General features: G+C 44.3%; 1 protein-coding gene and 1 long non-coding RNA gene across 7 annotated transcripts in view; one reads left to right on the top strand and one right to left on the bottom strand.

The window, feature by feature from the left end:
• The first annotated feature begins 698 nt into the window (after positions 1-698).
• The window catches only part of mrtfab (myocardin related transcription factor Ab), a 51,762-nt gene continuing 25,465 nt past the window's right edge, over positions 699-26,995 (top strand). For 2 of the 6 annotated variants that reach the window (XM_012869255.3, XM_012869253.3), the window contains exons 1-3: positions 699-936; positions 1,542-1,606; positions 4,665-4,850. In XM_012869255.3, coding sequence (XP_012724709.2) covers positions 4,679-4,850 — 172 coding nt within the window. In that variant the 5' untranslated portion in view covers positions 699-936; positions 1,542-1,606; positions 4,665-4,678. Of the gene's footprint in view, positions 937-1,541; positions 1,607-4,664; positions 4,851-8,589; positions 9,110-10,301; positions 10,593-24,503; positions 25,164-26,995 lie in introns of those variants that run through there. The other 4 variants (XM_036142470.1, XM_036142471.1, XM_036142467.1 and 1 more) reach the window with 4 other exon arrangements.
• LOC110368931 lies at positions 14,765-18,505 on the bottom strand. The gene is made up of 2 exons (XR_002428542.2): positions 18,065-18,505; positions 14,765-14,797 (listed from the first exon to the last, which is right to left on the bottom strand). It is a non-coding gene; the product is annotated as an uncharacterized LOC110368931 (long non-coding RNA).

Raw genomic sequence — 26,995 nt, 5'->3', positions numbered from 1 at the left:
TCAGATACTAAAAAATTTTATTAAAACACTAAAAGAAAAATGATAAAAGAATCATAAAACAATCTGCTCGGCTTGAGTTCAAAGCCAGTGCAAGCGGGTGGGTTTTTAACAAAGACTTAAAAATGCAAAGCAATATAGTATGTTAAAACACAGCAAAGTAATTCCAGTGACAATATGTACTGTTCATTTGACCTCCATATGAGTTCAACAGATAGAAAATAAAATTAAAACAACAAAGCTTGTCTACGAGCAAGAAATCTCACTTTAACATAAACTGTAAGCCAAGTTAGTCATGGTGGGAAGAGGAGACAGAAATTTCACTCAAAAAGTAGGGATACTTCTTCATAATGTTACTCAAGTGAAAGTAGTAAAACTATTCATAAATGTACATTTTGTTGAGAAAGTTACTCGGGTAAATGTAACTGACTAAATGTAACTAGTCACTACCTCTGATCCTAAGTGATCTAAATTAATTTCAGGCTGTGAGAAATAAAAACAGCATAAAAGTAACAAAAGGCGGACACAATAATAACACAATGACACAATAATAACAGGGTACTGCCTGAAAGCCCATTGGCTCCGCCGCATCCTGCAGTACACAGCCTCCGACAGTAGGTGGAGACAAACACCGACGAAGGCTCACCAGACGTCACTTTTGCTTCGCTTCGCAAACATGTCGCCTTTTCCCCCCTCTTCTTCCAGTGAATCATTGCGCATCTTTCACGGAGGAAGGCGTTGCGTCCAAAATCGCACAGCCGCTGTTGCCATGGAGCCCGTGTGAACCCGTGGGAACCACGCGGCGACAGGAAGTGGGTCGTCGCGTCCCACGCAGAGGAGGGTTTTCCGGTTAAAGTTTCCTTTGTGACTCGGAAGTAGCGCTGTGATGCTGAAGCTGTTTACACTCACCCTCGGCGCAGAAGTGGCAAACGCGACAAAGTAAGCGCGGGTAGAAATGGTCTGTGCTGACCGCCCGGGTGTCAGGCTGCTGTGTATGGGGAGGAGGAGGGGGGCACGCGGCGGAGGGACACGGGGACGCGGTGTAGCTGGCGGCTAGCGGGGACGTCTGTTTACCAGGCAGGGTGCGCTAGCTGGCTTTGCTAGGTCGGAGTGTCTGTCTGCAGCCACGCAGACCTGACCGGTTCTGTTGTTGCATGTCGGTGTGTTGTTTCACTTCAGCGTGTGTTTGGCGTGTTTGGGCGAACTCCCACCCAGACTAGCTAACAATAGCTTAGCCTGTGTGAGTGTGTGTGTGTGTGTGTGTGTGTGTGTGTGTTTTGGGTAGTGACAGCTGACATCTGCGCTGAGGCCTCCCGGGGCCAACAGTTGTCACGGTTGTTGTTGTTTTTTTTTTTTAAAGACACTTCTTAAGCACACAAGGAGCTTTTCTCCGCACAAGCATGGCCTCTCTGCTCCCGATCCCGCAGCACGGCACCGTCACAATCCGCAGTCAGTGTGCGCGGATTGTTTTTTCTTTTCTTTTTTTTGTAAATAAAAACTAAACTGGTATTAAAAGTGCATCTTCTCTCCCCTAATTTCTGCAGCAAATCGGATGGACGCCCCGTGCTGCTGAAATGGAGAAGCCCCTCCTGAGTCTTTCGTAACGCAGGTAAGCAGCCAGAGCGACTGCTGATCTGTTGATCCAAGGGAAAAAGGGCACACGTTGTGTGATTCGTGGGGATTTTTTTTTCTTCTTCTTCCTTTTTCCTGCGATTGGCCTTCAGAGAAGCGAAGCGAAGCTGTCGGGACGTGCGTTCTCCTCTCCCGGCGTGACCGTGGCGCATTTCAGAGAGGCTAGTGTGGGCGTGTGCGGAGAGGAATGCGGGTCTCTTTCTTCATCGCTTTGCACCAAAGCGTGTTCAGACAACAGCCCCTCCTGGGTGGGTGTGTGGGGGTCGGTCTGCCTGATGCTACGCCCAGCCTCTCTGACAGATCACCTTAACGCGGGTTAACTAACCCTCTGTCCAGGTGGTTGCCCGTGTTAAAGACGCACTGACACATAAAGCTTCCTGGCACACTGACACCTTTTTGCGTGTCATCACACGTTGTTTTGCGTGACGCCACCTGTGTACAGTGTGCGAGACATCTTAGCTGAGAACCTTCTGGTAAAAAGAAAATAGAAATGCTATCTCAAACCTGTTTGCTGTTATGTCACCTTTAAGGTTATGCCACCCAATTTTTTTTTTTTTTTTTGCATGTGAGTTACTGTAACAGAACAGAGCTGGGAGGTGCCAGCGAGTTGCAAAAAAAAAAAATACTCTTGTCTATCAATTATTTTTATTTCTTTATTTATTTTTGCAGTGTGTCATGTTGGAGCCACCACCCTTCTGTATATTTTAGTAGCTTTTTACGAGACAGATCAGCAGAATGTAGCTCATAATTGTAAAGTGGACGGAAAATGATGCGCAGTTTGAGGTTTTGTACAAATAGAAATGAGACAAAACGTGCTTCCTTTGTATTGAACACCCCACCACTACAACACGTTGGGGCTTTTTTGGTCTTGGGTCTGAACTTTGACTAGGCCGTTCTAACCAACGATTAGGTTTTCAGCTAAATCTAAGTCATGATTCCCCTGCAGCTCGATGTTCAGAGTTGTTGACCCGGTGGGAGAGAAACCTCCACCAGAGACAGAGGTTCAGCCTCTCCCAGGTTTTCCATCTTCCCATCCACATCGCCCAGCTTCACTGTCCCCCAGCTTGGAGAAAAGCGTCCCGGCAGCACGAGGCTGCCACCTCCGTGTTTCTCTGCGGGGGACGGTGTTTTCATTGAAGGGCAGTGTCACAGTTCCAGTTTTGCGTGGATGAGCCATAAAGTTTGATTTTTCAGTCTCAGTCCGAGCTGCCATGGCTTGTGGCAGCCTGCAAACACGACTTCATGGGGCTTTCCTTCAGCTTGGACCCTGATCCGGGCCGGATCTACTAGTTTTTGTTGTTTCTGAAAGCAGATTTTTTTTGTTATGGAGTAAAGCAGAGTTTGTTGTGTGCTGTAATTTTCAGGTTTTTATTTGTAAAAGATCCTGAAAACCATTGGTACTTTGTGTGGATCTATGAGCCAAGCCCGATAGAAACACTTTGGTGCCTGATCTTGCGGTAGTGACTTGATGAAACGTGGAATCTGCTGATTGGTCCTGAGAGGTGCTGCTTGTTTCCTTAATGCGCTTTCTTACAGGCTGTCTTGCTTGTTAACTGCGCACAACACGCCTCTTTGGTAGCTTTTTTAATAGGTAATTTACCACCATTTCATTTCTAAGGCTAGCTGTCCTTGTTTCTGTCATCCTCGGTTAGACGGCCAGCTGTAAAAGCTCAAAGATGCAGAGTTAGTGCCTAGACTACAGCTCACGCTCCAAGTTGTTTTTCAGGGCGAGCCGAACATCGACGGTCCGTTTCCAGGAACTGTGTGCCGATCATTTTTCTCCTGAAGTTTAGACTGTTCCGAGAAAAAAAACACCTATTTTGCTTGCAAAGACAACCAGGTTGTCGTGACGTATCGCCGTTTGATGGTTTTAGCCTCTTGCTTTTTAGCTGATCCAGAAAAGCTTTCATTAAAATTTTTTATTTTTTTTTATCCGCGTTTGTATGAAAGAACGGAAAAGCTGGAGCTAAACGGGTTCTACCCAAAGATACACAGTGCCGTGTGTTGTGACTGTAAGCCTTTTGCTAGATAAGCATCATGGCTACCGTTAGAGCTGCTCCAGTCTTAAGGTGGTCCTGTTTAGCTTTTAGCTCTACCAACAGGTATAGGCTTATTTTACAAACTGCACCTTTAAATTGGAAATAAAATGTAACTTTTATAGTACCTTTCCTTATAGGTGTATTTTATTTAAGCTTTTGTGTCTACATTGAAATTAATTAACTAAAATAAAAAATTTGGAAGAGAAAAAACAAATGCCAAGCCTTTCACTGAAAATCTAAAAGTTACAGTTCTGAATGAAAGCAGATCAATTATTATTATTACTCTTTTAGAAACTAGAATTAGATTGTAGCGCACAAAGATACGTTTTCTTTCTCCCACAAAATCACATCTAAATAAACAAAAGCTGTGTCCAACGAAATATTTGAGGTGACTTGCTGCTGTGTGTTAGTTGGTTCAGTTGTTCAGTGTGTTGTACGGTTATAAAGGAGCCATGAGCAGCCTAACTGTGGTCAGTCTGTAGTTATAATGGGAGGGGAAGTGACATCACAGAGCGTGTGGCTGAGAACAACGGCTCTGCTAACAGGATTTCATGATGCAGAATTTCCTAAGTGTTTTTAAAACAAAGACACAGTGATTAGTTGACATTTTGAACCTTCTTTGGCGTCTTGGTGATCAGCGCAGCTAGCTGCCTGTTGCACCAGCAGTCTGTGGGGTAAATTGACCCTCGCCTTTAAAGGGCAGATTTCCAAAAGATTGTTAGCATTTCCTTATCCGGCATGTTCCATTAAAGATTGAATTAGACTCTTTGAAAGAATAAAAGAGAGTAACTTAGCCATATACACTGATACAGAAAAGTGCTTCTTCACTCAGTAACAACCTCCACACCATAGCTTGCTGTTGTCAGCACAAACTGGTATGTCTGGAAAAAAGGTGCATTCGCTGATCAGAAGAATTGGATCAGATTTATTTTCAAATCTCCATTGTTTTTTTCCTCTCTGTGCATCTCTAATTGTGAAATCTTTTTTTTATTGTAGTATATTCTGTCACTATGGCAACTGTTGATCCCCTCAAAGGGGGTGACCCCAGTGCTGGAGCTATGGAGGTCCCAGGGACGTCGGCCTCTGCCCCGAGCCCTCAGAGCGAGTTGGTGACCAACGAGCTTCAGGAGCTCTCGCTGCAGCCGGCTCCAAATCTGCTGCCAATACAGGAGCGCAAGAACGGTGAGTGTAGAATGTTCCCAATTTTTCTTTTCCACTATTTTTTCATTTAGTAAAAAAACGTCTAATTTTGCAAGCCCAAGTGTACAGACTGTGTCATCAGCCATTCTTGATTAGCGATGGTCAGACATGGGCATTTTGTCGCCACTGTGGAGGAAAGCTGTTGTGATATGGATTCTGATTTATTGTCAAAACGACAAACTTTAGTCAACGATGTCTGGAAACCCCATCATCTCCCAGTATCTGTGTCATGAGTTACGTTTACATGCACAAAACTTCATGATCAGATTGAAATGTAACTAATCGGATTGTACAGTTTAAACGGGCACAAAATCAATTAATCCTAACATAATGTGCGTGTATATGTACCTGGCCTTTTTCAGAATAGAACCGCTGTGACATGTGCAGTTATCAAATCCCCTTAAAAAACACAGAAGAAGAAGAACTGGTTTCTTTTCTGAACAACAAAAAATTGTAAACAAAACAGTAGTGTACTAGTTGGTTAGTCTTTCTGAGCGCCCAGGCTGGACTTGCACAAGGTTCTAATTACAGATGAAACGTTACTGAATAAATAATAATTTTGAGCTCTTTTAAAGTTGCTAATAGAAAGGTTGTATGGGGAGCCTCGACAGTTTTGCTTCCTTATGTATTTCCACCACTCTGCATCGCTGAAATATGTCACTTTTACGGTAGATGCACATGCGCACTCAGGTCAGTTTACTACCATTTGGAATAACTGGTTCTTGACAAGCGTTTACATGCGTCCTGATCGGAATATCAGTCAGCATAAACCACACCTCTCATTTGGATTACAATTTCCTTCTGATTGAGCTTAATCTGATCATAATATTCCGACTGTCTTGTTTAGATAATGCATCTATAAGTAGAGCTGATATTAACAATCAGTGCTTATTTCCATCTAGTCGCCCTTTGTGCCGGTGTTTTAGGAGGGGAGGGGATGAGGTTGGTTGTGTTTATTTATTTCTCTTTTTTGGCCATGAAACAGTGATGACAATGCATTGCTGCCAGGATTGTGGCTTTTTTAAATGTTTTCCACAGTGTTGAAAAGAAGACATATGAAAAGCAGTGTTTAAGTCTAGACTTTAACTCGCATTCAAAAATTCAGTTAGCTTAGTTTTCACTTGGTGCAAAAATGTGATTACCTTAGAAAAGAAATATGTGTGTGTGTGTGTGGTAAATATTGCTTATTGGACATAACAGCAATGTTAATATCAGATATCGATATCGGCCTAAATCTTCAGATCGGTGCATCCGTATTTAAAATGCTTATCGTCTGTTTTATCGTGAACACTTTTATCGTGCTAACATTTTACGTCCACATCCCCCATCATAGCCAGTCTGGATAATTTCAGCGCTGTCGGTGTGTTTACTTCTGACCCGGGAACTTCCCAGTCTTCTACATAAGGCTTTACTGTGTTGTCTGCTCCGAAGAACAAACCCCCGATTGCATGTTTTTGGCTGCAGAGCTGTTTCCAGCCTGAACACACGCGCAGTGATCCAGATGGTGATTAGGAACCTGGTTCTAAGCCTGCACACCGTAGCTTGTTACTTGTCATTAAGACTGAGGAGGTGTCTGAAGGAAACAGAGAAATCCTGGTTATCACTGAACATGAACGGCCACCATCAGTCTACGTCTCTACAAAGGTTTCACAGGCCAACTTTCTTGTTGCTCCCTGTAATGATTTGATTTACTCCTCTAGCGGTAATGAGGACTCTTAGAGAGTAGAGACTGTGTTAAATGAGGAAAAACGTGAAACAGAAAGTTCCCCTCCTCTACCCCCAAAGTTTTCTGAAGGCCAGAAGTTAAATGCTACAAGCATCTTTGGGCATTGTGATTTTATTAGTGGACCTCCGAGAACATCTAGAGACGACTAGAACAGGAGGGGTGTTGCATCATGGACGTGGAGGTCAGAGGTCAGTCATCAGAAGAAGGAAGCTAATTGGCTTGCTCCTGTGTGCCGACCTCCTGCTGCAGCGGATTAAAAGGCGCGTCCTGGTCGCTCTGCGGACTCCACTCTCCGCAGGCTGCAAGGCCGACGCTCAGAGACTGAATCCTGGTGGAATAGCCGAGTTAGCTCGATGAGCTGATTCAGGCGAGTTTGACTGATTGACAGTTTGTTTCCTAACTATTGATTAAAACTTCACCTTGTAATGATTTCACTCTGGTTTGAACAACTTTTATCAGAGTTGTATCTTTGGATTCAGCTCCTCCTCTGATTCTTGTTAAAGATGTTTGAGAAGTTTTAAAGAAAAAACACGCTGGTGTGTCATTTTCGCTGCTTCTCTGGAGACATTCTCACAGCGGAGTGTTGTGTAGTTCAGTCCAAAGATGGCTGTCCGTCATGCTAATAGGGTTAGCTTGTGTTGCTAGCGTTAGCTTATGTTGTTCGGGAAGTTTGTAGCTGCGCGTTCAAGAGCTTTACTGACCTTTCCATGTTGCTCTTAAACAGCCGTGTCATACTGACTAATTAAAGCGTCATTTTGAAAACGTTCAGCGTTAACGGTTACCCTGAAATGCGCTGGCGGGAACCCTGTAGCTACAGGCAAATTTAGGAGAGGAGCCATTTTCCTGGAGCCAGTGTCTCACTCATGAAGATCAAAACATGTCTGCTTTAGTGTTCGGGCATGTTCGGCAGTCTTTCCCATTTTGAGGAGTGACGAAGAGAAACAGCATGTTTCTACCCCAGGTAAACAGGGAGTCATAATTAAAAGCTCCTTCACATTCTGATCTTCTTCAAGAATTGGAATGTCTGGAATGAATATACCGCAGAGCGTTTGCTCTGTTTTTGCTGCACAAAATATGAGCATGCAATATTTGAATAAAACAAATGAGTCAGAATATGTAAATCATTGTAGATCCTGAACCTAAAAAGGGTTTTGCATTAAAAGATGACCATGTAGTTTTTTGCAAATGCTTTAGGGCTCGATGGGGGGGATAGAATCTATTCTCAGCAATTACAGCAGCTGTTTGGGTTGGGTCTTTGAAAAGCACTTCCTGTGTTTAGCCAGTTGTACTAGACGGAGTAAAAGCAGATTTTGTTGCACGTAGGTCTGCATTAGAATTAAAGTCCCTGTGAAATAAGAGGCTAGAAGAGACACAGGTTGTTTCAATTGGAAGAAGGTGTTTACTTGTCTGTAATAGTTTTGCCCTAATTAAAATTAAAAGGCCATAGTCTGCATCAACCACCTGTGCTGGGCGGCCAGATCATTATTTAATTACAATTGGGGTGGGGGTGGGGGTGGGGGGGGCACACAATCAGTCCAGGGCCCACACTTTGAACTCCCCTGCCTCTGGTCTCTCAGCATCTCCATCTCTTGTGTATCTGCGTCTTGTAGCTATGAATACATCAGTTTCAGTAGAGGGCGGGAGGATCACGGGACTTTCAGGCCACCAGTATATCCAGTTCAGTGTCTTTAGCATAACAAAGATCTGCTCCTGCCGCGGAGTCTCAATGCTGTCCCGCTGCATAAGCAGAGATCACAGAGATTGATTCTAGGTGTCCTGGGTAACCTGAATACAGACACTGGCACATCCTTGCATTATAGACGAGTGTCGGCCATCGCTCCAAGCTGGGCACTGGCTGCCTGTTGTTGTTGTTTTTCTTTAATCGGATGGGGTGAACTAGTTTGTTACGTGACGAGGAGCTCAAGTGATGTTTCCGCTGTTTGGAAAGACTTCAGAATGTGACTTGCTTGTCACAGGACCGTATATTCCTCTCAGACGCAAAGAGGCATTCCCCGCCAGCCTCGGGCCACCACTCCCGAATGGAAACAACCCCTTTCTGCTGTTGGACGATTCCCGACTCTTCACTCTGCCTGTCGGAGGCAGACAAGTCGACGCAGGCTCTCCTGCAGCTCACCCAGAGAGAAGATGCTGCTGCTCAGAACGCGGGCGGCCATTTCTGCCATTGCAAGCACCATCCTTTTTTAGTTGAATGAAAACCACCGACGTTAACGGCCTTTATTTGTATTTTATCTGGCAGAACAACAGAAAGCGGTGCATCAAATGCAAGTGAACAAGGCGTATGGCTTTCAGAATGTTTTTTTCCGTGCATGAGGTTCTCTCTAAATGAAACCCTTCAGCAGTCTCCTAATTAATGCAGTCCATGTGTGTGTCGTTTAATCTCAGTTTATAGAGAGCTGTTCGGTGAAGACCCGCGAGGTTTGTTAGAGAAGGACATCAGTAAACAACCAACATCAGGAAGACCAGGGAGCAGAGCAGACAGGTCAGAGATGGCGTGGTAAGGAGGTTTAAGCTGTGAAATATTAGTCAAGCACAAGTCTGGCCTTTACTAATGAGCGGCAGGAAGAAACTCACTGTTGAAAGAAAGGCGATAGGAAGGACTGCTACAAGCCAGGAAGGGACACGGCTAACACCTGGCAGGAAGTGCTCTGGTCAGGTGAGATCAGCTGGATATTTGCTTCCTCTGCTAACCTCGGATATGTTGCCCTGCCATTTACCCAGCGGCCATCTTTGTTCCCGAGATGGGCCGGTGGGTACTCGCCGCACCGTCACCGCAAACGGCGTAGTGTGAGCAATCCTGCAGGACAACAGCCCTAAACACACAGCCACAGCATCCATTGGCTGGAAAATCGACGGCGAGGCTTGAAAAGTGGATCTGCAGAGATGCTCTTCTTTGTCCAGTTCGTCTGAACGATCTCAAAGCTGCTGGAGACATAAAAATTCCCCAGAAATTACTGGGAAGTTTTGGATTTCTAATTTGACAAAAAGTGGAAAAGTTAAAGGGGGTGTGAATACTTTTGGGGTGACCGTTCTGTGCAGTAAAACCCTGCAGACTGCCCACATGTTAAAGCTGCTCTACGCCTTATCTCAGACGTGGAGTGAAGCAGCTTGTTTACTCCGGCAGATTCCTTCCTCGGTAACGGGCGAGTGAGCAGAGATTTATTATCAAGCAGACGGACGTGTGTGTGTGTGTGTGTGTGTGTGTGTGTGTACATGGAGAGCGACACAGATGTTTTTCATCATCCAAGCGCGCACATTGAAGGTGCGAAGGCCGACGTTGGCATGCTGGTCTGCTAAGCGTTTTACATTTCCTGTCCTCCCAGTTCCAAAGCTGCCTCTGAAGCACTCTGCAGCAAACAATAGCGGTCACGCCATGCTAATGTGACTGCGATCGTCGAGAAGTCTGAGGTGGAAAAGCTGGTCTGAGTGTGGGAGGGCAGGCTGGAGGAGCAGCAGCAGGAGGAGGAGGAGGAGGAGGAGGAGGAGGAGGAGGATGGGGAAGTTGAAGGAAGGGGGAGGTCATGTCTTAAATGGCAGTATTGCATAACTTCTCAGAGGGAACAGAAAGAGAGGAAAACTGGAAAGCAAGTAAATGAGGTTGTGCTACTTGGACTTGGCACCAGCTTGTTTTCAGTTCTTTTTTTTTTTTTTAGATGTATTTCTTATTAGACAAACAAGCCAGCGAGGGCAGAAATAGGAAACGTGAAAGGCTAGCTCCGACGGGTGAACCTGGTTGTTACCCAGGGAGCAGAAAGGCGCCGCCACACACGCCCTCTCTGCCGGGACATGCTCACACTTGTAGACACAGCCCAGAGAGGAGAGGGCGAGGTGCGAAGCTACCTGTGGAACACCAGCTGCTTCCTGCAGGCAAGCATTTTTGGACTCCTCTCCGTCGGCGAAGGGTGTCGAACACTCGGACTGCTGAGCATGCATCGCTAGTCCGGTCGGCATGGTGCAGAGGGACATGACCGTCCTGTCAGGTAACGTCTGCTCAACTACACTTGACTCATGGCTGCAAGTTCAGCTAGCTTTAGTTGCCACTAAGCTTATATGCACACGTCTTTCATTATGTTCCTCAGTCAAAGTGTCTGTTTTTGACAGACGGCCTCATAAATGCACTTATTTATTCCCGTCTGACTTAAATATGTCATAATGATGTTCCGTCTTGGGTCTGCTCTGAGGGTTTGAAGGGAAAATAAGAAGTCAAAGTGAGCTGCACACTGGTAAAATAAATAGGTCTCCTGAGGGCAAAGGAAACAGGTGGGGCCGGCGGGCCAACTTCTCAGGGTCTCGTTAAATCACAACTGGGCTGATGAGGTTGTTGGCACATTAAAAAGGTGCAATCAAGACGGGGACGTTCTACTTTTTGTGTTCATGTAGTTCTCTGAAGGCTTTCAACTTTGCTGCAAGTTTCCCCACTGCTGCTTGGTCTCCGACACGAGTCAAGTGAGCAGCTCCCAGACCGAGGTGACAGCGGCGGAGTAGAGGCGCGCTGCGGTAGGGACCCAATGCTCGGGTGGGAAAGTAGGTTAGGGGCGTCGCCGACGCGGCTCTCCCGACGTTAAGCAGAAATGACCCACTGGTTTCAGTCAGAACAGATTGTTCCAGAACCTCACGACGGCCGGCGAGCCACGGAGAGGTAACAGCTTCTGCACCGCCTGCAGAAAGCAGCAAACCCTGCGTGTGTTTGGGGATGTCTGCAACAGAACCGCAGCAGATGATTTCACTGACATGTACGCCGGTATAACCAGTAGGTGCTGCAGGGATGGATGTGCATTAGGAACCTGCAGACACTTGTTTTTCTGGAGCGCATGAAAGGCCAGCGTCAGATTACCAGCCGTCTCCGCAGTAGGCCTGTCCCAACAACAGTTAATCACCCAAAGCTCCTCGGATCAGACACTAGTAGTAATATTTGTCATTTTCATCCACTTCTATTTTCTATTTTTTCCCTGCATTCAACAGAGATCCTCTCTCAGAGACGGGACCTGTTGGATTCATTTCCTATAGAGAAACGTTGGCGCAGCTAGAATTGTTTCAGTTTTTTCTGCCATGTTTGTAAAAAATAAGCTTTAGTACAGAAATTGCCAAATAAATCCGCAAACAGCAAGCTGCCATCTGTAAACTAAATTTAGTCTAAACCGCTTTCACATTAGTAATGGTCTAATTGTTACAGAGTTGCTTAAATTCAGTGGGATTTTATCATCCCAGAGTCATTAACAGTAGCAGACCGAAGTATTTAAACTCCTTCACACACCGAGCACGGAGCGCATGGATCAGAGAAGCAGGCACGATGTCCATGGTAACTCTGGGGGAGCTGCAGAAAGCCACAACTCAAGTGGAAGAATCTGCTGACAGCACAGCCATTGGTTCCACACTCCACAGATCTGCAGTCCCCTTACTGAGTTTGCTACTAGGGGGCCACAGGGAACCAATGGGAGAAGGTGCTCCGGTCCGACGGGACCTAAATTTAACTTTCTGGCTGGCATGCAGAGCGCTTTATGTGACAGAAACCTAACTCCGCACGTCACCCTGAACACACCATCCCCTGGGTGAAATACGGCAGTGGCTGCATCATGCTGTGGGGAGAGCTCCAGAGGAAAAGCTGTCGGAGGCTGCGCAACATGTGAGATCAGGGTGGGGACACCCTGCCGACGACACTAAACATGAACGGGTCGGATCACAACATATTAGAACGACCCACAAGTGTGCAAAGAAGAAATGGGGAAACATTTCAGCCTCCAGGTGTAAAGCTGGTGGAGACGATCCCCAAAAGCTGTCATTTCTATGAAAGTCGGTTCTAAAGGGGCTGAATACAAATGCACACCAGGTAGGCTGTACTTTGTTTCACATAGAAAACACTTAAAATGCGTTGAATTTTAGGGTTGTGAACAAAGGCAGATAAAGATCATCTCTCCGCCCCACGGATGAAGGATGCCGTCGTGTGGAGGACGCGCACGTCTGGGCTCTCCTGCTGTAGGACGCCTTCTGGAGGCACGGTGGCTCGCTACGCCGCCTGGCAAAGGCCGGCTCAGCCCGGCAGTGACTCAGGGAGCCGATGGTGCTGTTATGCAACAGACTGGGCGGCTGCCAGCAACACGGGCCCAAGAGCACTCCGTCAGGCTGAGAGTAGGAGGCCAGGAGAGAAAGGGGCGAGAGCAGGATCGGCAGATTTACATCAACAAAGAGGGCTGATGGAGGAAGAGACGATGAAGAGGTGCGTTTAATGAGATAAATGGCAAGAATGTGAAAAACAAAAGGAAGTGTGGACGTTAGTTCAAAGAAGGAAGGAAGGAAGGAAGGAAGGAGGCATTTAAGTCCCAGTAAACAGCTGCTGCAGACACAGTCCAGCTGTAGGTCGGGCCTAAGAGCAGCCTGCCTTGAAGGCAGCGCAGTAAGTCTAAGTGCATCTGATTCAGAGATGTGGGTGATAGATGGATGGATGTCCTGAACGCTGCAGCAGAGGCAGGAAACCATTAACTGGAGTCAGAATCGCTTCTTAGGGGACAAACGTAACCGGCTACCCGCTACGTACGAGCCGAAATATATTTATGTTGCATCGCTGTGTAAGAAAGCATGCAGCATGCTGTACACACACCATCAGCGCTCTTGTGATCAGCACAGGACACACACACACACACACATGCTTCACACCATGCGTCACTGTCAGGACCTCAACATGCGCCTGCAAGGATTTGGTTGCCTTCCCGTTTTGGCAGTACGTCCTGACAGCGCGGTATTTGTGCAAGCACCGACACACTCCCCGGGTTTGATTTGTGATCAAGTAAAATCCTGTTGCACGATAATGACACGCTGAACGGGGGGGGGGGGGGGCTGGCTCCGATCTCCTGCCTTAAGCCAGAGAAAAAAAAGCGCTTCATCAGCTCGGCGAGGCTGCTCGTAGTAACAGGAGCACGACGTCCGCACGCCCACAGGTACAAGCCCACTCATGTTGCGTGTCCTGTGTTTTTACGCCATGCTTTGCAGTTACGAAACGCCAAGGAGAGAAGCGCCGGTGAGCGATTTCCTTAGACAGATCCCAAAGCCCATACATGCAGAAATAAACAGGACGGCTGTAGATGAGAGCTGTTGCTGTTTACATACAGTACACGCCCTTAGGAGCTTTAATATTAAATAAGGTCCCAACAAATTAGGCAAATAGTCATGTGAAAAGGAGAACGCCGCATCAAACCGTAGATACCAGCTACTCCTCTTTCTTACCTCTAGAAAGAAAGTAGCTTACTTACATTAAACACCCAGAAAATAAATCTTTTTTCTTCTCCTTAGAGAAAAGGTATCAGCAAAAATGTAAAAATAGATAAAAAGGTAAAGACCCCCTACTCTGTACGAGTTGGTGTGGGTGAGGGGTGGTAACCCTGCGGCTGAAGTGCCCTCAGTGAGAAGCTTCCTGTGGCCACCTACCATGGCTGACATCGCTCTGAAGAAAGTTCACCCCTCTCCTCACTCTGAGCTGTCAGATGTCTGAGGAGTTTCGGTTCATCTTTCAATCAGATCAAGATCCGGGCTTTGTCTAGGCCCAGGACTTCCCCTCCCTTAACCCCCAACCAGTCCGTCGTAGATTTTCTGATACTCTGCAGAGTTGATGGCAGACGCTGATGGTGAGCTGGTGAGGCGCTGCTGCAGCCAGGCGTCCCTAAAACATTTCTTTCTCCAGGAAGGCTGTGTTGGGTTCATGCTTAAACATTAAGAACATTGTTCCTCAAGTCCTGGTCGTTCTCTCCAGGAAACTTCAGTCACAGGTTTCCTCCTCACACACCTCCCACGAACGTTAAACTCCTTCTGATTCTGTAGCCATGGCTTGGTCTGTAGGTGCTGGGATTACATTCTAGGGGTTTTTGGAGACGTCTTTTAGTCTCTGGTTGTCAGCTCTCCTCTGTTTGAAACACCTGGAAAGTTAAGAAAGAAATTAGCAGGGCTCCCCGAGTTTATTCTAAAGCTTTTCAAATACCTTTAGCTGGAGCGCCTTCCTCTCTAAGCCGTCGGCCTCTCCAACACACGAGTGCCGGTTTCAGTGGGTGCGTTTTGTGCTGACGGGCTCACTCACAGAGCCCCGCCGCCACAGGCCCAGATCCGCTGCAGTGGGAACACTTTGTCACACAAACAGGATGCGTTACCTCAGCCCGCTCTGGTTTTGCCTCATCTCTCACCCTCCGCTCGTTGCGGCGTTCTGAATAATACAACAGCCATTAGCCCGTGAGTCACCTGCCAACAGCAAATGTTACACTTTTAACGTCGGCGTACGAGCGTCGCCGCGAACTAACGGGACTCCGGTTTCATATCAGTGACTCAGACACAAGACGCGAGAGGTGTGCTCGCAGCAGCCGAACTCCAGGCTGCAGGCTAGACTTTCCCGAGCCCTCAGCGCTGGGCCCCATGTGTAACCTTTTTTTGTTTTTTGTTTTCTTCTTCAGTATATATGAGAACAGCAGATGTTGGGCTCCGGTCAGATATATGGACAGCTTCACCTGCAAGAATCCCTAAAGTGCAAACAGGTTCACTTTTTGTGCTACTGGATGTCATCAGTGCTGCAGAGCGTTGGTTTGCCTTCGCACATGGTCTGGTGTGTGTGTGTGTGTGTGTGTGTGTGTGTGTGTGTGTGTGTGTGTGTGTGTGTGTGTGTGTGTGTGTGCGTGTGCTGTGAGAGCAAACCAAAGAACACGGCTGTCGTCGCTTGGATTCAGTATCTTACGATCGTTTCTTCAAATGCTGTCTTTGTTTTGAGCTTCCGTCATGTTGTCAGCGGGTGTAAAACCAGCCGACTGTTTCATTTTTTCCACGTTTAAAATTAATTTGACGGGGGTTTTTTTTTTACTCACAGGGATGGATCAGTCAGACTCAGTAAGCGAAAGGAATATCTTCACAAGCCTTAAACTAGAGGCGTATAAACCCTAACTAACACTTATTCTTCTGAGAAGCACGGTGAAGGAGGAAAGATTTGTAGAGGATGGGTTTGATAGGTTTCTGAACAGATATCGTTGGGCTTGAACTTTCTTTTTGTGAAAGTGTCCCTGCTTTTGTTTTGTGACTGTGGGTCACTTCTTGGGGAAAGCTGGAAAGCTGTGACCCCATTGAAGGTCTGTGTCTAATAAAAAAAACCCTGAAGCTCAAGCAAATTAATAGCCAGGCTTTTATTAGATGTTACACTATACAGTAACGGGAAGAGGTGAGCAGAAGGAAGAGGTTCTGGGAAACCTAAAGAGCTGAACCTGATGCAAATCACTTTTAATAAAAACTATTTAAAAAATTCTCCTTTAGTGCTTCTGCTGATCCCTGACGGTCTTGGCTTGCTACCAGAAAGCCCGTTCTTGTGAAACAGGCTTTCGGAGGGAGTAAAGTCATGTTTTCCTCTAAGTGGGGCATGAGGTTAGGAGGTTTGCTACAGTAAAAACCATGTTCAGATGTTAGTTATGTAATAAACAGAAGTGGATTACAAAGCCATCATCGCTGCGGCGGGAACCAAGCCCTAATTTTCCCTCTGCAGGAGACTCCTGTTCAGCATCAACTTTCCTCTCCCTGTGTTTATTTTCCAGGGAAGGATTGAGCGAGCAGATGCCAACAGTTCCCTCTCAGGCTGCAGCTTTAGTATTTATTTATTTCCTTATTCTTCGATTGCAATAAGACAACTTTTGTTTTAGTTGGTGACACTGAAAGGATTCTTGCTGCAGTCTTAATAAGAGGGACCCTTCGCTGTTCTCCTCTCAGCTACTCATGTCGGAAATTCAGAGGAACTTTGTGACGCTGTCGAGCGTGCAGCTAGCTACGCACATTAACAGTAGAAGGAAACATGTTTCTCGACATTTTTTATTATTTTTTGCTTAATGATTAATGACGGTTCTGATTTAAATGAAACAAAATACCCAAAGTTTAAACCAACCGGTTATTTCTGCCAGCTGTCTCTACCTGTTGGGTTTTGCAGTCAGTGTTGGTGAGACATTTCCAACTTTCCAAGTTAGAATTTCAACATAAATGGCATATTTCTCTTTCAGATTTTTTTTAAAACTAGTATTATACTTTTTCTTCACCATGTAATACAAATCTTAGAACGTCCTAATACGAATGATGCACAGTGAACTGCTTTGGTACTCTCTTTATCAAGAGCCTTTATCTAATATCCAGTTGATAAAATATATTTGTCTTTATTTTAAAGGCAGAGTCAGCAATTTTTCTAGAAGTTTCCCCAGGTTCCTTTTTGAATAACTGTGCATGAGCAAGACCGTCTTACCTGCTCTTCCACTCCTCAGAGGATCGTGTGGGATCAGTGTTTTTAAGGTTAAATGGGTCATTTTTATCCCTCCCGACTTTTAACTTGTCGGCTTGTGTTTGCCGGGTCATTAAAGTTTTTCTAAAAGCTTTAGCAGAGTTTCTGCAGGGTCTCAAAGGCTTCAAAAGTATTTTATTTAATAAGCTTCAATTTAAGACTTATTAAATATGCTAATTAAGTTCAGATTTTCCATTTTAGATACTAAATTAGTTTAAGAACATCCTAGTTTTGTGTGTTCTGTAATTACAATGAAAAATGTTATTCTCTCATCCACTACAAACATTTCTAAGAAAGAAGTTTACTGAACACTGCTTTTTACACTTAGCTGCCCAACTTTAACACCTTCTCTCAATGAACTTGCATGGAAGGGTTCTAAAACATCAACTTCATTTATTTATCAATGAGGTTTAATTACTCAGCTTATATTTACCGTTCATGTAAGCCTTAAATTTAAATAACTAAGGTCTAAAAGATTTTTTTTTTATTTAATTTGGTGAAAACCTGCCGTAAAACCTTTTTAGAGCTATTTCAGGCGTATTCTACTGATTATTCTGATGATTAATGGAGAATTGGCACATCCAGTACTTTTCTTATTGGATGGTGGGAAGACGGTTTGTCTCTGTTTAAAAACATGTGTTTAAAAGAAAATGTATTAACTACCTAAGCTTATTTTATAAATATTATATATATATATATATATATATATATATATATATATATATATATATATATATATATATATATATATATATATATATATATATATATATATATATATATATATATATATATATTTTTTTTTTTTTTTAAATCAGCATTTTATTGCCTAAAATGCAACAGCATAGCATGCCCTTAGTGGACACTTGAACATTTGTAGCAAAAGATACATCTGCAGATAAGGAAGAGTTTGCACATCATGTTAAATTCTTCGTCCTTTCTGACTGGCTATCATTACGCCGCTTAGATAAAAGGGTAAAAATGGTCACAAACAAAACAGTATCAGATATATATTTCATTCTGGATTTTAAAGATTCAAAAAGCTATGATGTTTGCAAAATAGAACCCTTTTAGTTTAATGAAGCCAAGCCAGCCATATTACGGTAAGTCCAGAGTTACACGCTTCTTGTTTTCTTGTGCAAAAACAGATAAGAAATAAAATAAATTATACTTTACCAATGGAAAAAGCTAAACAGCTCATTGCACCCAGCGAATGTTTCCTGCTCAGGTCTTGCAGCGTCGAGGGCGAGCTACTACATGAAGCTAATTCAGTTCTGCAGTACTGGCCCAGGGCTGCGTTTTGTTTCCTGCTAAGTTTAAAGTTTTCTCTGCGCTTCATTTTGCCCTCGCTGGCACCCTCCATAGCTGACAACCACACCTGGCATCCACCTATCAGCTGCAGAGGCTATCATTAGTGGGAGTGAGAGCGCCATGCAACACAAATAACCACCCGGTCAGAACACGGTGCACCAAATAGTTGGACAGAATTTAACGTCTTGAAGCAGATAATTTACCTAAATTGTTTCATCCTCGGGTCAGGATGAAATTAGCTTTCTGTAACTTAACTTCTTATCAGAGGGTATTTGGAGAATCTTTAAAGATTTCATGCCTTCAAACCAATCCTAATCACCCATCTTCCGCATACACAGTTCGTCTTTGTAGGCAATGTTCAACTATTCTTTGGGATTTTTATAGTTTTGTCTTTTAATTATGAAAATACCCACATGACTAAACCAAAGTTATACATTAAAGAACTCCAACAAACAATATTTGCTTTGTCCTACATTCCAAAAGGACCTATTAGCTTCTTTTTTCAAAGCACAGAGTTGCCCTGCAACCTGGCAGTGAGTTTGACTGTGTGTGAAGTGATTAATAGCAGCCCTCCTGCTGTGTTCTTCAGTGACATCACCTGTGCTTCAGATAATAATAACTAGATCCATCAGACTTTATCTCGGCGCAGTTCAGAGACAAGAGCTCAAAGCCGCAGTGAAATCCCGGCTCTGATGTCAGTGTTGGGTTCTGGCCAAATGTTGGGAGTGCTGGTAAATTCCAGAGCTGAGCTGGTTGGGGGGAAGACAGGGGGGTGGGATCAGGAAGTAGTAACGAGAAAAGAAAAAAAAGGCTGGAATGTTAATGGTTGGTGTGACCTGTGGCAGACTGACTGACACCAGGCTGTTCTTTTGGTTGGTGGCGTCCCTGTTGGGTTCTGCTGGGATATGACCCGGTCTGTTCAAAGATGCCAAATCTGAACCTGGTGCGCCCTGGGAAAGTGGATTGTCATAAGTGGGCTAGATGGTTGCTTAAATTGTCAAGATTTGTTTGGTTTAGGTTAGGCAATATGTGGCGAAGCAACAGATGAACATACCGAGGATTCCAGCCACTTGCGTCACACCAGCTTTGGACACTCGACTCTAGTTGGACCTCAGGACAGACTGGTTTCCAAGGAAAGTTTCCTCCTATTCACATGATGTTGTAAGGGATGATTTAAACTAATTAATTTGGCACCATCAGACACAAATGTGTTTCTTATATTGGGCACGGTTGCCACATTGTCATTTCATAGCTTTGTGTGTGCTTGTGTAAAGTACAGTGTATTAAAATTACACATGAATAGAATTCGTAATATAAACTCTTTAAAGTACTGCAGAGGCCATCACTGACCTTCACTGAGAAGTTCACGGCGGGGAGCACTTTTGCATCGAGGCAATGAGAGAAACGGAGGCGTGTTGTTTAGGTTCTTGCGGAGCTCCTGTGCCAGTGATTGTGGGAGTTGGAGAAAAGCATTAATTTTGCAGGGGGAGTTTTTATTGTGCTGCTCCCAAATTCCTGCCTATGTTTTTGAAGGATAAAGGAAGAGGCAAACACGCTTCCAGGGTCAAATGGCTTTCCTGTCCTGCTCCTGGAGCCAAAACTTTGACACCTGGCTTCGCCTGTGGAAGGGTAAAGTGAGCGCCAGTCAAATAGTTTATTGGACCAACTGACCTGTCCTGCAAGCAGGAAACTTCTGCAGAAGCTGCCCCCAGATGTTCAGGATTTCATTTCTGCTTTCATCGGTGCAACTTGCCTTTAGTGTCCTTTTTTTCTTGTTGTTCTTAGGTGATTAAATGAGGTTTGTGTTCATTATTAGTAAAATTTCTCAGTTTTCTCATGTACAATGGCAGAAATATTACTCTCCGGCACAGCACACTGCCTGTCTTGATGAAATATTTAATACTTAGTTATAATCAATAATGAAAAAACAATTTAAAGGTATCAAAATTCCCATATTGGGAGCACTGCAGGGACTCAGCACCTCCCTGCACAGGTTTAGCTGCTGTAGGACGCTAGGAACTTCAGTAACATGGCAAGCATGTCCACAGAAGATCGCTTACAGCCCAGTTTAAGTGAAAACGCAAAGGTGAAGCATGTCATTTTATTTCCAAATGACGTGCTTTATTTCCCTTGTACCTTTTATTTTATTTAAAAAAAAAATGATACACTGTATGTAGACACTGTATATACCGTATGCACCTTTTTTCCTCCTTTTGGCACCTTCTTTTGTTTATTAAGCCGATGACGTGACTAGTGAATTTCTCCACCGTGAGATGAATAAAGCCTATCTTATCTTATCTTATTTAACTATGATAAAAAAGAACAGTAAAAGCTGAAGGATGCACCTTTGGATACAAGGGGGAGCATAGCATAGCTGAGTACAAAAATGGCAAAGCATCTTACAGACCAATTCTTACCTGCTGAATAGAAGTAATAAACATGGCAGAAATGCATTACTAATGTTTAAATATCAGGAGCTTACCGATAGCCTCATGACTGTGTTACAGCGGCTGTTGTTGGTGCAGAGAAACCTCCAGTCGTAGACCGCTCTGACGGTATGACATAGCAGAGCTGGGAAATGACCAGCACACCCCATCCATTACACCTCTGTTCAGCACTAAAGGAATTACAGGCTAATAATAATGGAAGCTGAAATGGCTCGCCCCCATAAATGCAATGGTATGCACCGTAATAGGATATATTTGACTGATCTTTCATTACTAAGTACCCTATACATTCAAAATGGGTTCCTACAGTATTGAAAATAGTATCAAGCATCAAGTATTTCTTTTTTCATTCCCCTGGTTCCCTTGCGTGATCTGAATGAGTACCTGCCGCGTAGTTCAGTGGTTAAAGCAAGGCGTGGTCCACAGCTTGCTACTGAGAGGGAACTGAAGTCATGGGAAACGATTAAAATGAACTTCCTTCACATTGTGGTGGACAATAGCTAAACAAGTGCAGTGATGTTGCTCTGCCAAACTGGGCTGTAGATTCACGTGTCAAATAAGATTATATATACATACATCACCGTAAAGATGGGAAGTATCTCTGCAATCAGTTTGTGGCAGCAAGAAAAAGTGACTGACTCTTCCTGGCATTTGGTGAAGATATTCCTAAATGAACTGAGTTGGTATGAATTCCCTTGGAGCCATGAGAGCAACATGTAAAGGATCAAGGTCTGCTGTTATAAAGACCAAAAGAAAAAAAGGCTTTCTGAAGCCGTTAAAAGCGAGCAGCCTGGTCTGATTGTGTGGTTGCTTCCCTAGACAGAGGAAGGGTGGAGGAGGCCATTTTGTTTTGATTGGCCATAATTTACCAAATTGTCTAAGGCCGGTCACGATTTGGTCACTTAGGTATTTCCCGGCTATTTCCATGTGTCTAACATCAGCCTCACCCACTTGACTGTAGTTTTGAACTGCGTGAAGTATTTAGTTTCAAGAGTTTAGAAAAAAAATCATATTACTTCTCCTAGAATCTACATGAAAAATACCTATTTTTTTATTTTTTTGTAACTTCATGTTGTTGTTTTTTTTCTTTAAAAGATCAAAATCCATTCATTGATCTATCTATCCAACTATACATCCTCTCGTCCACCAGGCTGTCGGTCCATCTATTGATTTTACCCTTCTGTCCATCCATCTTAAAGTCCTGTCTAAACATCCATCCATCCTCTTAACATCCACAGTCGTTGCTGGTTTCATATTGAAAGCCTGACCACTGCACAAACATCTGCCTTCACGTCACAATTTTTATTGTGCAGCTTAAATGTGCCAAAAATTCACTGGATAAATTTGATTTTATTCTTTTAATGATCACAGATTGTCTTCATTGGTCCACGTTCTTATCAGCTGCTGTTCCGGATGCACCGATCCAGTTTTTGCCAACTGATACAGATTGGTGGTTTTCTTTAAAGCCCAATTTTCTAACTCCAATTTTAGCTCTCTTTATTTATTTATTTATTTTATTATCATTTTATTTTGGTAGTTTTATAGCACTTACAACCAGGGTTGTCACAATACAAAAATGTCAAACTCAATATCAATACCCAGGAAAATATTAGATTTTTGATACCATTGGGATTAAAAACTGACAAATAACTAAAGGCATACATTTTTTTTATCAACATGAAAAACTCCCCTTTTTCAATATCATTATGGCACATGCTTTCTCAACAGAATCCCAGATGTTTGTCAAATAAGTGCAAAGAAATGCTAAATAAATAACCCAAATATAACCCATGCCTGTAGCATGCTAACCACAGCTAATCACACATTAATGTGGACCAACGGTGGCGCTGACATCAGTAATACATTTAATATATTAAATTAAATTATGAACAGGAACTTTTCATCTATTAAGCTGTCAGAATTCATCATGAAGGCCAGGGTGTCGGTCCTTGAGATGTTTGGCCAAGTTTGTTGTGCTGCTTGACTTGGTTGCACCACTTAAAGCTTTGTTTGCTCACAGGCTGATCAAGATCTTTGGGGTTTCCTTCTTGGTTTGCCTCGTATGCAAAATATTTAGTATCAATAGCCTGCCAAGTTAGTATTGTATCTGAAAAGTATCGACACTCAAACAGTGTATCCAGAGTATCGATAGTTTTGACAACCCTACATAAAACACATTTTTTAATCATACATTGACTGTAAAATAGCTCAAATGCGGGTCTCTTGCTACATATTTGTTTTAATCCCGCAGCAAATGTATGGATGTGTTGCAGCAGATGTTGCTGACCTTTTTATTTGATTTCTACTCTACTCAAAATAAAGCGCATCAACGAACACGCAGAGAAAGAGAAACCTGGTTGACTTCAGTACGTGCTTGTTATGTTTTGTTTCTGTCTTTTCTGGGGTTAGCTTATTCTGCTCAAAGGTCGCAGAGATGATAACTGTGTTTCTTTTGTTGTTTCAAAAAGACCACCTGTGTACCCGACATGGAGATTTTATGTGAGGACGGTTTTAGAACTGAGACCTGGAGCCCTTTGTTTTCGAGCCCCTGTGCGCCCCTGCCTTAACCCCAGAGTGTGCTGTCATCTGTGCGCTTCCTGCTCAGACCGTGAATCATACCAGCAGGTGGACTTTAATCTCACTTGTACCAGATAGTTATTGTAGCTCCAGACAGGGTTTGTTCAAGGTGTTGGTCCCATGTGTCACCTGCCTTAAGGTTACCCTCCCAGCCGGCTGTTAAGCCCCTAAGTGTGCTCGGTTGTTGCTCGTGAAACTTCTGCTCTGTTCTAAGAATAAACCGTGTCTCCTTGTCCTCCACTAAAATTGATTTAGTCTAAGAAAGTGAGGCTCAAGCTTCTCTTGTGTGTCTGTAGGCTGTGATGTGTGTGCCTCAGAGTAACATTACCCTGCGACGCACAGGTGATACCAGGCTGAATATAGCCCACTTCTCACCAGCTGGCCTTGCTATTTAAAACGGGTCGGAGGTAGGGGGCATGGGGGGCGTTGACTGTCAGCAACAGGGTTCACAGGCTGGTAGCAAAACTGTACAGTAAAAAAAAAAAAAAATCCTCAGAAAATAAGTGGGTTTTTCTTTTCTTCCACTTGTTGGTCATTATTTTGTGACTGTTGGCGTATCTCTGGTTCCCCCATAATTATTTCATTTTTATGACTTTATAAATGTCCACTTTGAAGCCTTAATTAGATGGTGTCTGTCATGTTAATTCAGTAAAAATGATCATGATCCCCCCCCCCCCCCCCCCCCCCCCCCCCAGTTTTCACATCTAACCTGACACCTCAAGGCAACCTCAGCCACCCTACCTTTTGTCCAAGTTGCCAGGCTAGGAATTGATTGGGGGGACAAAATAAGTTTAAAACAAAAAGATCTACTTCATTCATTGATGTGCAACATCTCCTGTAACTTGAATAAAGTTTTGTGTCGTTGCGATGCTGCTATAGTTCCTTTAGGCTTGGATGAGATCATCCCTGGAAGCAGTGAAGTGCTGTTTCTGCTGAACAATAAAAGCTGCTCCTAGGTTGCCTGAGTCACCGCTTCTCAAAGGAAGTTTGTGTTTAGGAGGACATTACACGGGCTTTTTAGTCTGCATGTTGTGTTTGTGTCGAATAGGAAGGTGGTGTGTCTGAAGCAGATCCCCCCCACCCCCAACCCCCCACCCCCAGCTTGTAACTGTGAATGAATTGCAACAGCTGAGCAGGAGAACTTTATCAGCAAACACTTGCATCTCGTGTGTGTGTGTGTGTGTGTGTGTGTGTGTGTGTGTGTGTGTGTGTGTGTGTGTGTGTGTGTGCGTGTTTGTGTGCGCGTGCTGGATTCAGGAGGAGCTGCAACCAAAGCCGCCTCACTGGGGACTCGCTCCGCCGAGTTCACTGCTGTCCTGTCTTCCTCAGCCGCTGGCCTCTTTTTCTGTTTTCTCTCCACTCGCCTCTCTCGCCCTTTTTTTTTTTTTTTTTCTTTTTTATCTGCGACTCCCCCTGCGGATTCCTTTAACCCGGCTCCCGGGGAAACCGCAGGAGCGGTGCTGTCGTGACTTCGCTGGCTTCCACTGCAAAGGAAAGGGAGATCAGCAGGAAGAAGGGAAATAGAGAGAGGAGCGGAGACGGACCGATCGATCGCTCCGATACCGAGGAGAGCCTGAGCGGTGTTCTGCGTTAGCTGTTACAGTTTAACAGGAAACCTTCTTTGACTTGGATTAGCGTCTTTCGCAGGATCTGAGTTCACCGGTCTGCGCGACAGAGAGGGGAGAGCTTCTGACACATCGCGGGTCGTTCCCTTTATCGGTGCGCCCAGCATTTGGGACTCTCTGGGAGAACCGGTTCTGAAAGAGATGTTCACAGTTTACCAAAGAATCCATCTCTGCTCTGAGTGATGATGTTGGACACCAACCATTGCCTGTCTTTTAAACCCTCCCCCCTGGACTCTCCCCCAATGGCAGACGACATGGAGAAGGCATGCTTGAAGATGGATCAGGAGAGACTCGTCTATCACAGCCTGAAAGAAGGTGGGCGATCCGTGGAGTCAGGCACACAAGTGTTTATTGTAGTCGGTTGTAGTTTTGTTATCAGTACTTTATGGCTTTGAAAGAGTAGTTTATGAGGTTGTGTTAATGATAAGGGGTTCGGTTTACGGTCTTGTAGAAAACAGACTGGCGAAGAGATCATGTCCTGTAAAACTTTCAGTAGACACAAGTTTCAACTCAGAGGTTGGCGGCTGTGCTCAAATAAGTGAGACATTAAAGTCAGAAAATCAATATGATCCAGCTTTTGACACATTTTGTCCCATTACAACCAGAGTTTGATGTATTGGGGTTTTGTGAATTGAGAGGCAATGTCCTGATACCAGTTTTTCCAGACCGAGAACTGTCATAAAACAACCTCCTGGTGTTTAGCACCACTACCTGGTATAGAGTGGTCTCCAGCCTTTGAGTCGCATGCGTAGCCCAGCCCAGGAGCAAAATTGCCGTTGGTTCAGAGGATCGGATTGCTTTTACAAGTACGAGTACTTGCCGCTGGTATCTGGCCAAATAACGATACCAGTATCGGTATTGGGACACCACAAGTCATTTTTCTTTTTAATGAAATCAGAAAAGTCTTTTTTGCATCTGATTTCATCCCCTTTTACTCCGACACCCCTAAATAAGATCCACTGCAACCAATTGTCTTCAGACGGCCGTCAGTACGAATAAGACGATATAGTCCTGGTGTTAATGCAGGTGTCCTGTGAATGCCACAGAGGTTTGTTAGAGAACATTAGGGAACAAACAGCATCATGAAGACAGAGCAACACGGCAGACAGGTCAGGGAGGAAGTTCTGGAGACGTGTGAAGCAGGGGTTGGTTTTAAAACAATATTTCAGGTTTTGAGCATGCCATGGAGCACAGTTCAGTCGGTGCAGGCTAACTGCAAACTTACCAAGACGTGGGAGTCCAGTTAAGTTTACAGGCGAGGAGAGCATTATTCAGAGTAGCAGCCAGGAGATGACTTTGGATGAGCTGCAGAGATCCACAGCTCAGGTGGGAGTTCCACTTGCAGTTTGGCACAAGCCATATAGGAGAACCTGCAAGCATGTCTGAGAAGGAGCTCTGGTCAGATGAACTGAAAATATTAAAAACACTGTGTGGCAAGTAATGTACTTTCCTCAACATAAAACCTGGTGGTGGCAGCATCATGCTGTGGGAATCCTCTTCTCCAGCAGGTACAGGCTACCTGGTCAGACATGGTAGGAAGATGGATGTTGTTAAAAACAGGCTTAATAAACTGTTAGAGGCTGCAAAATCCCACAAACCACACTCATCATTCAGAGCTAAAAGCTTTAAAAGCCGCTCTGTTTTCCCTCCACTTCACAATCCCACATCACATGAACTCATAATGAAAAACAAGGTTTGTAGTTGTAACATGACAAAAGGAAATGAAATCTAACGGTTATGAATACATGTGTGAAGGACCTCTGAGTACATTCTTGATCCAGAAAGAAGCTAGAGTTTGTTGTTAGTGTGACTTTACATAGTGTTAGTCATCAGCCATCCATCAGGAAGATAAGTGGATGCATGACCTGACCCATGAGCCTGTTTTCTCATCATAACAAAGGAAACAGGAACCTTGTCATGAAAACAAGTCTTGCAAACAAATTCTTCCAGCAGAGCTACAGGCGGGTACTTAGGATCAATAAAAGTCTGTTTTCAGCTGGATAGGCTTTTGTTTTGCTTTGTTTGCAGCAGCTTTAAACATGTAGGGAAGTAGATCCGCCATAATGGCTGCAGTCACTTCCTCTTTTCTGATGCGTTTAGATGTGCTTCACAGTGATGTCAGGGAGAAGATATGTTCTTTAGCGGCG

Source organism: Fundulus heteroclitus, chromosome 10 (genome assembly GCF_011125445.2).
Source record: "Fundulus heteroclitus isolate FHET01 chromosome 10, MU-UCD_Fhet_4.1, whole genome shotgun sequence".
Taxonomy (NCBI): Eukaryota; Metazoa; Chordata; class Actinopteri; order Cyprinodontiformes; family Fundulidae; genus Fundulus; species Fundulus heteroclitus.
Note: the sequence above shows the minus strand (reverse complement) of the source record. Positions and strands in the feature narration are given on the sequence as shown.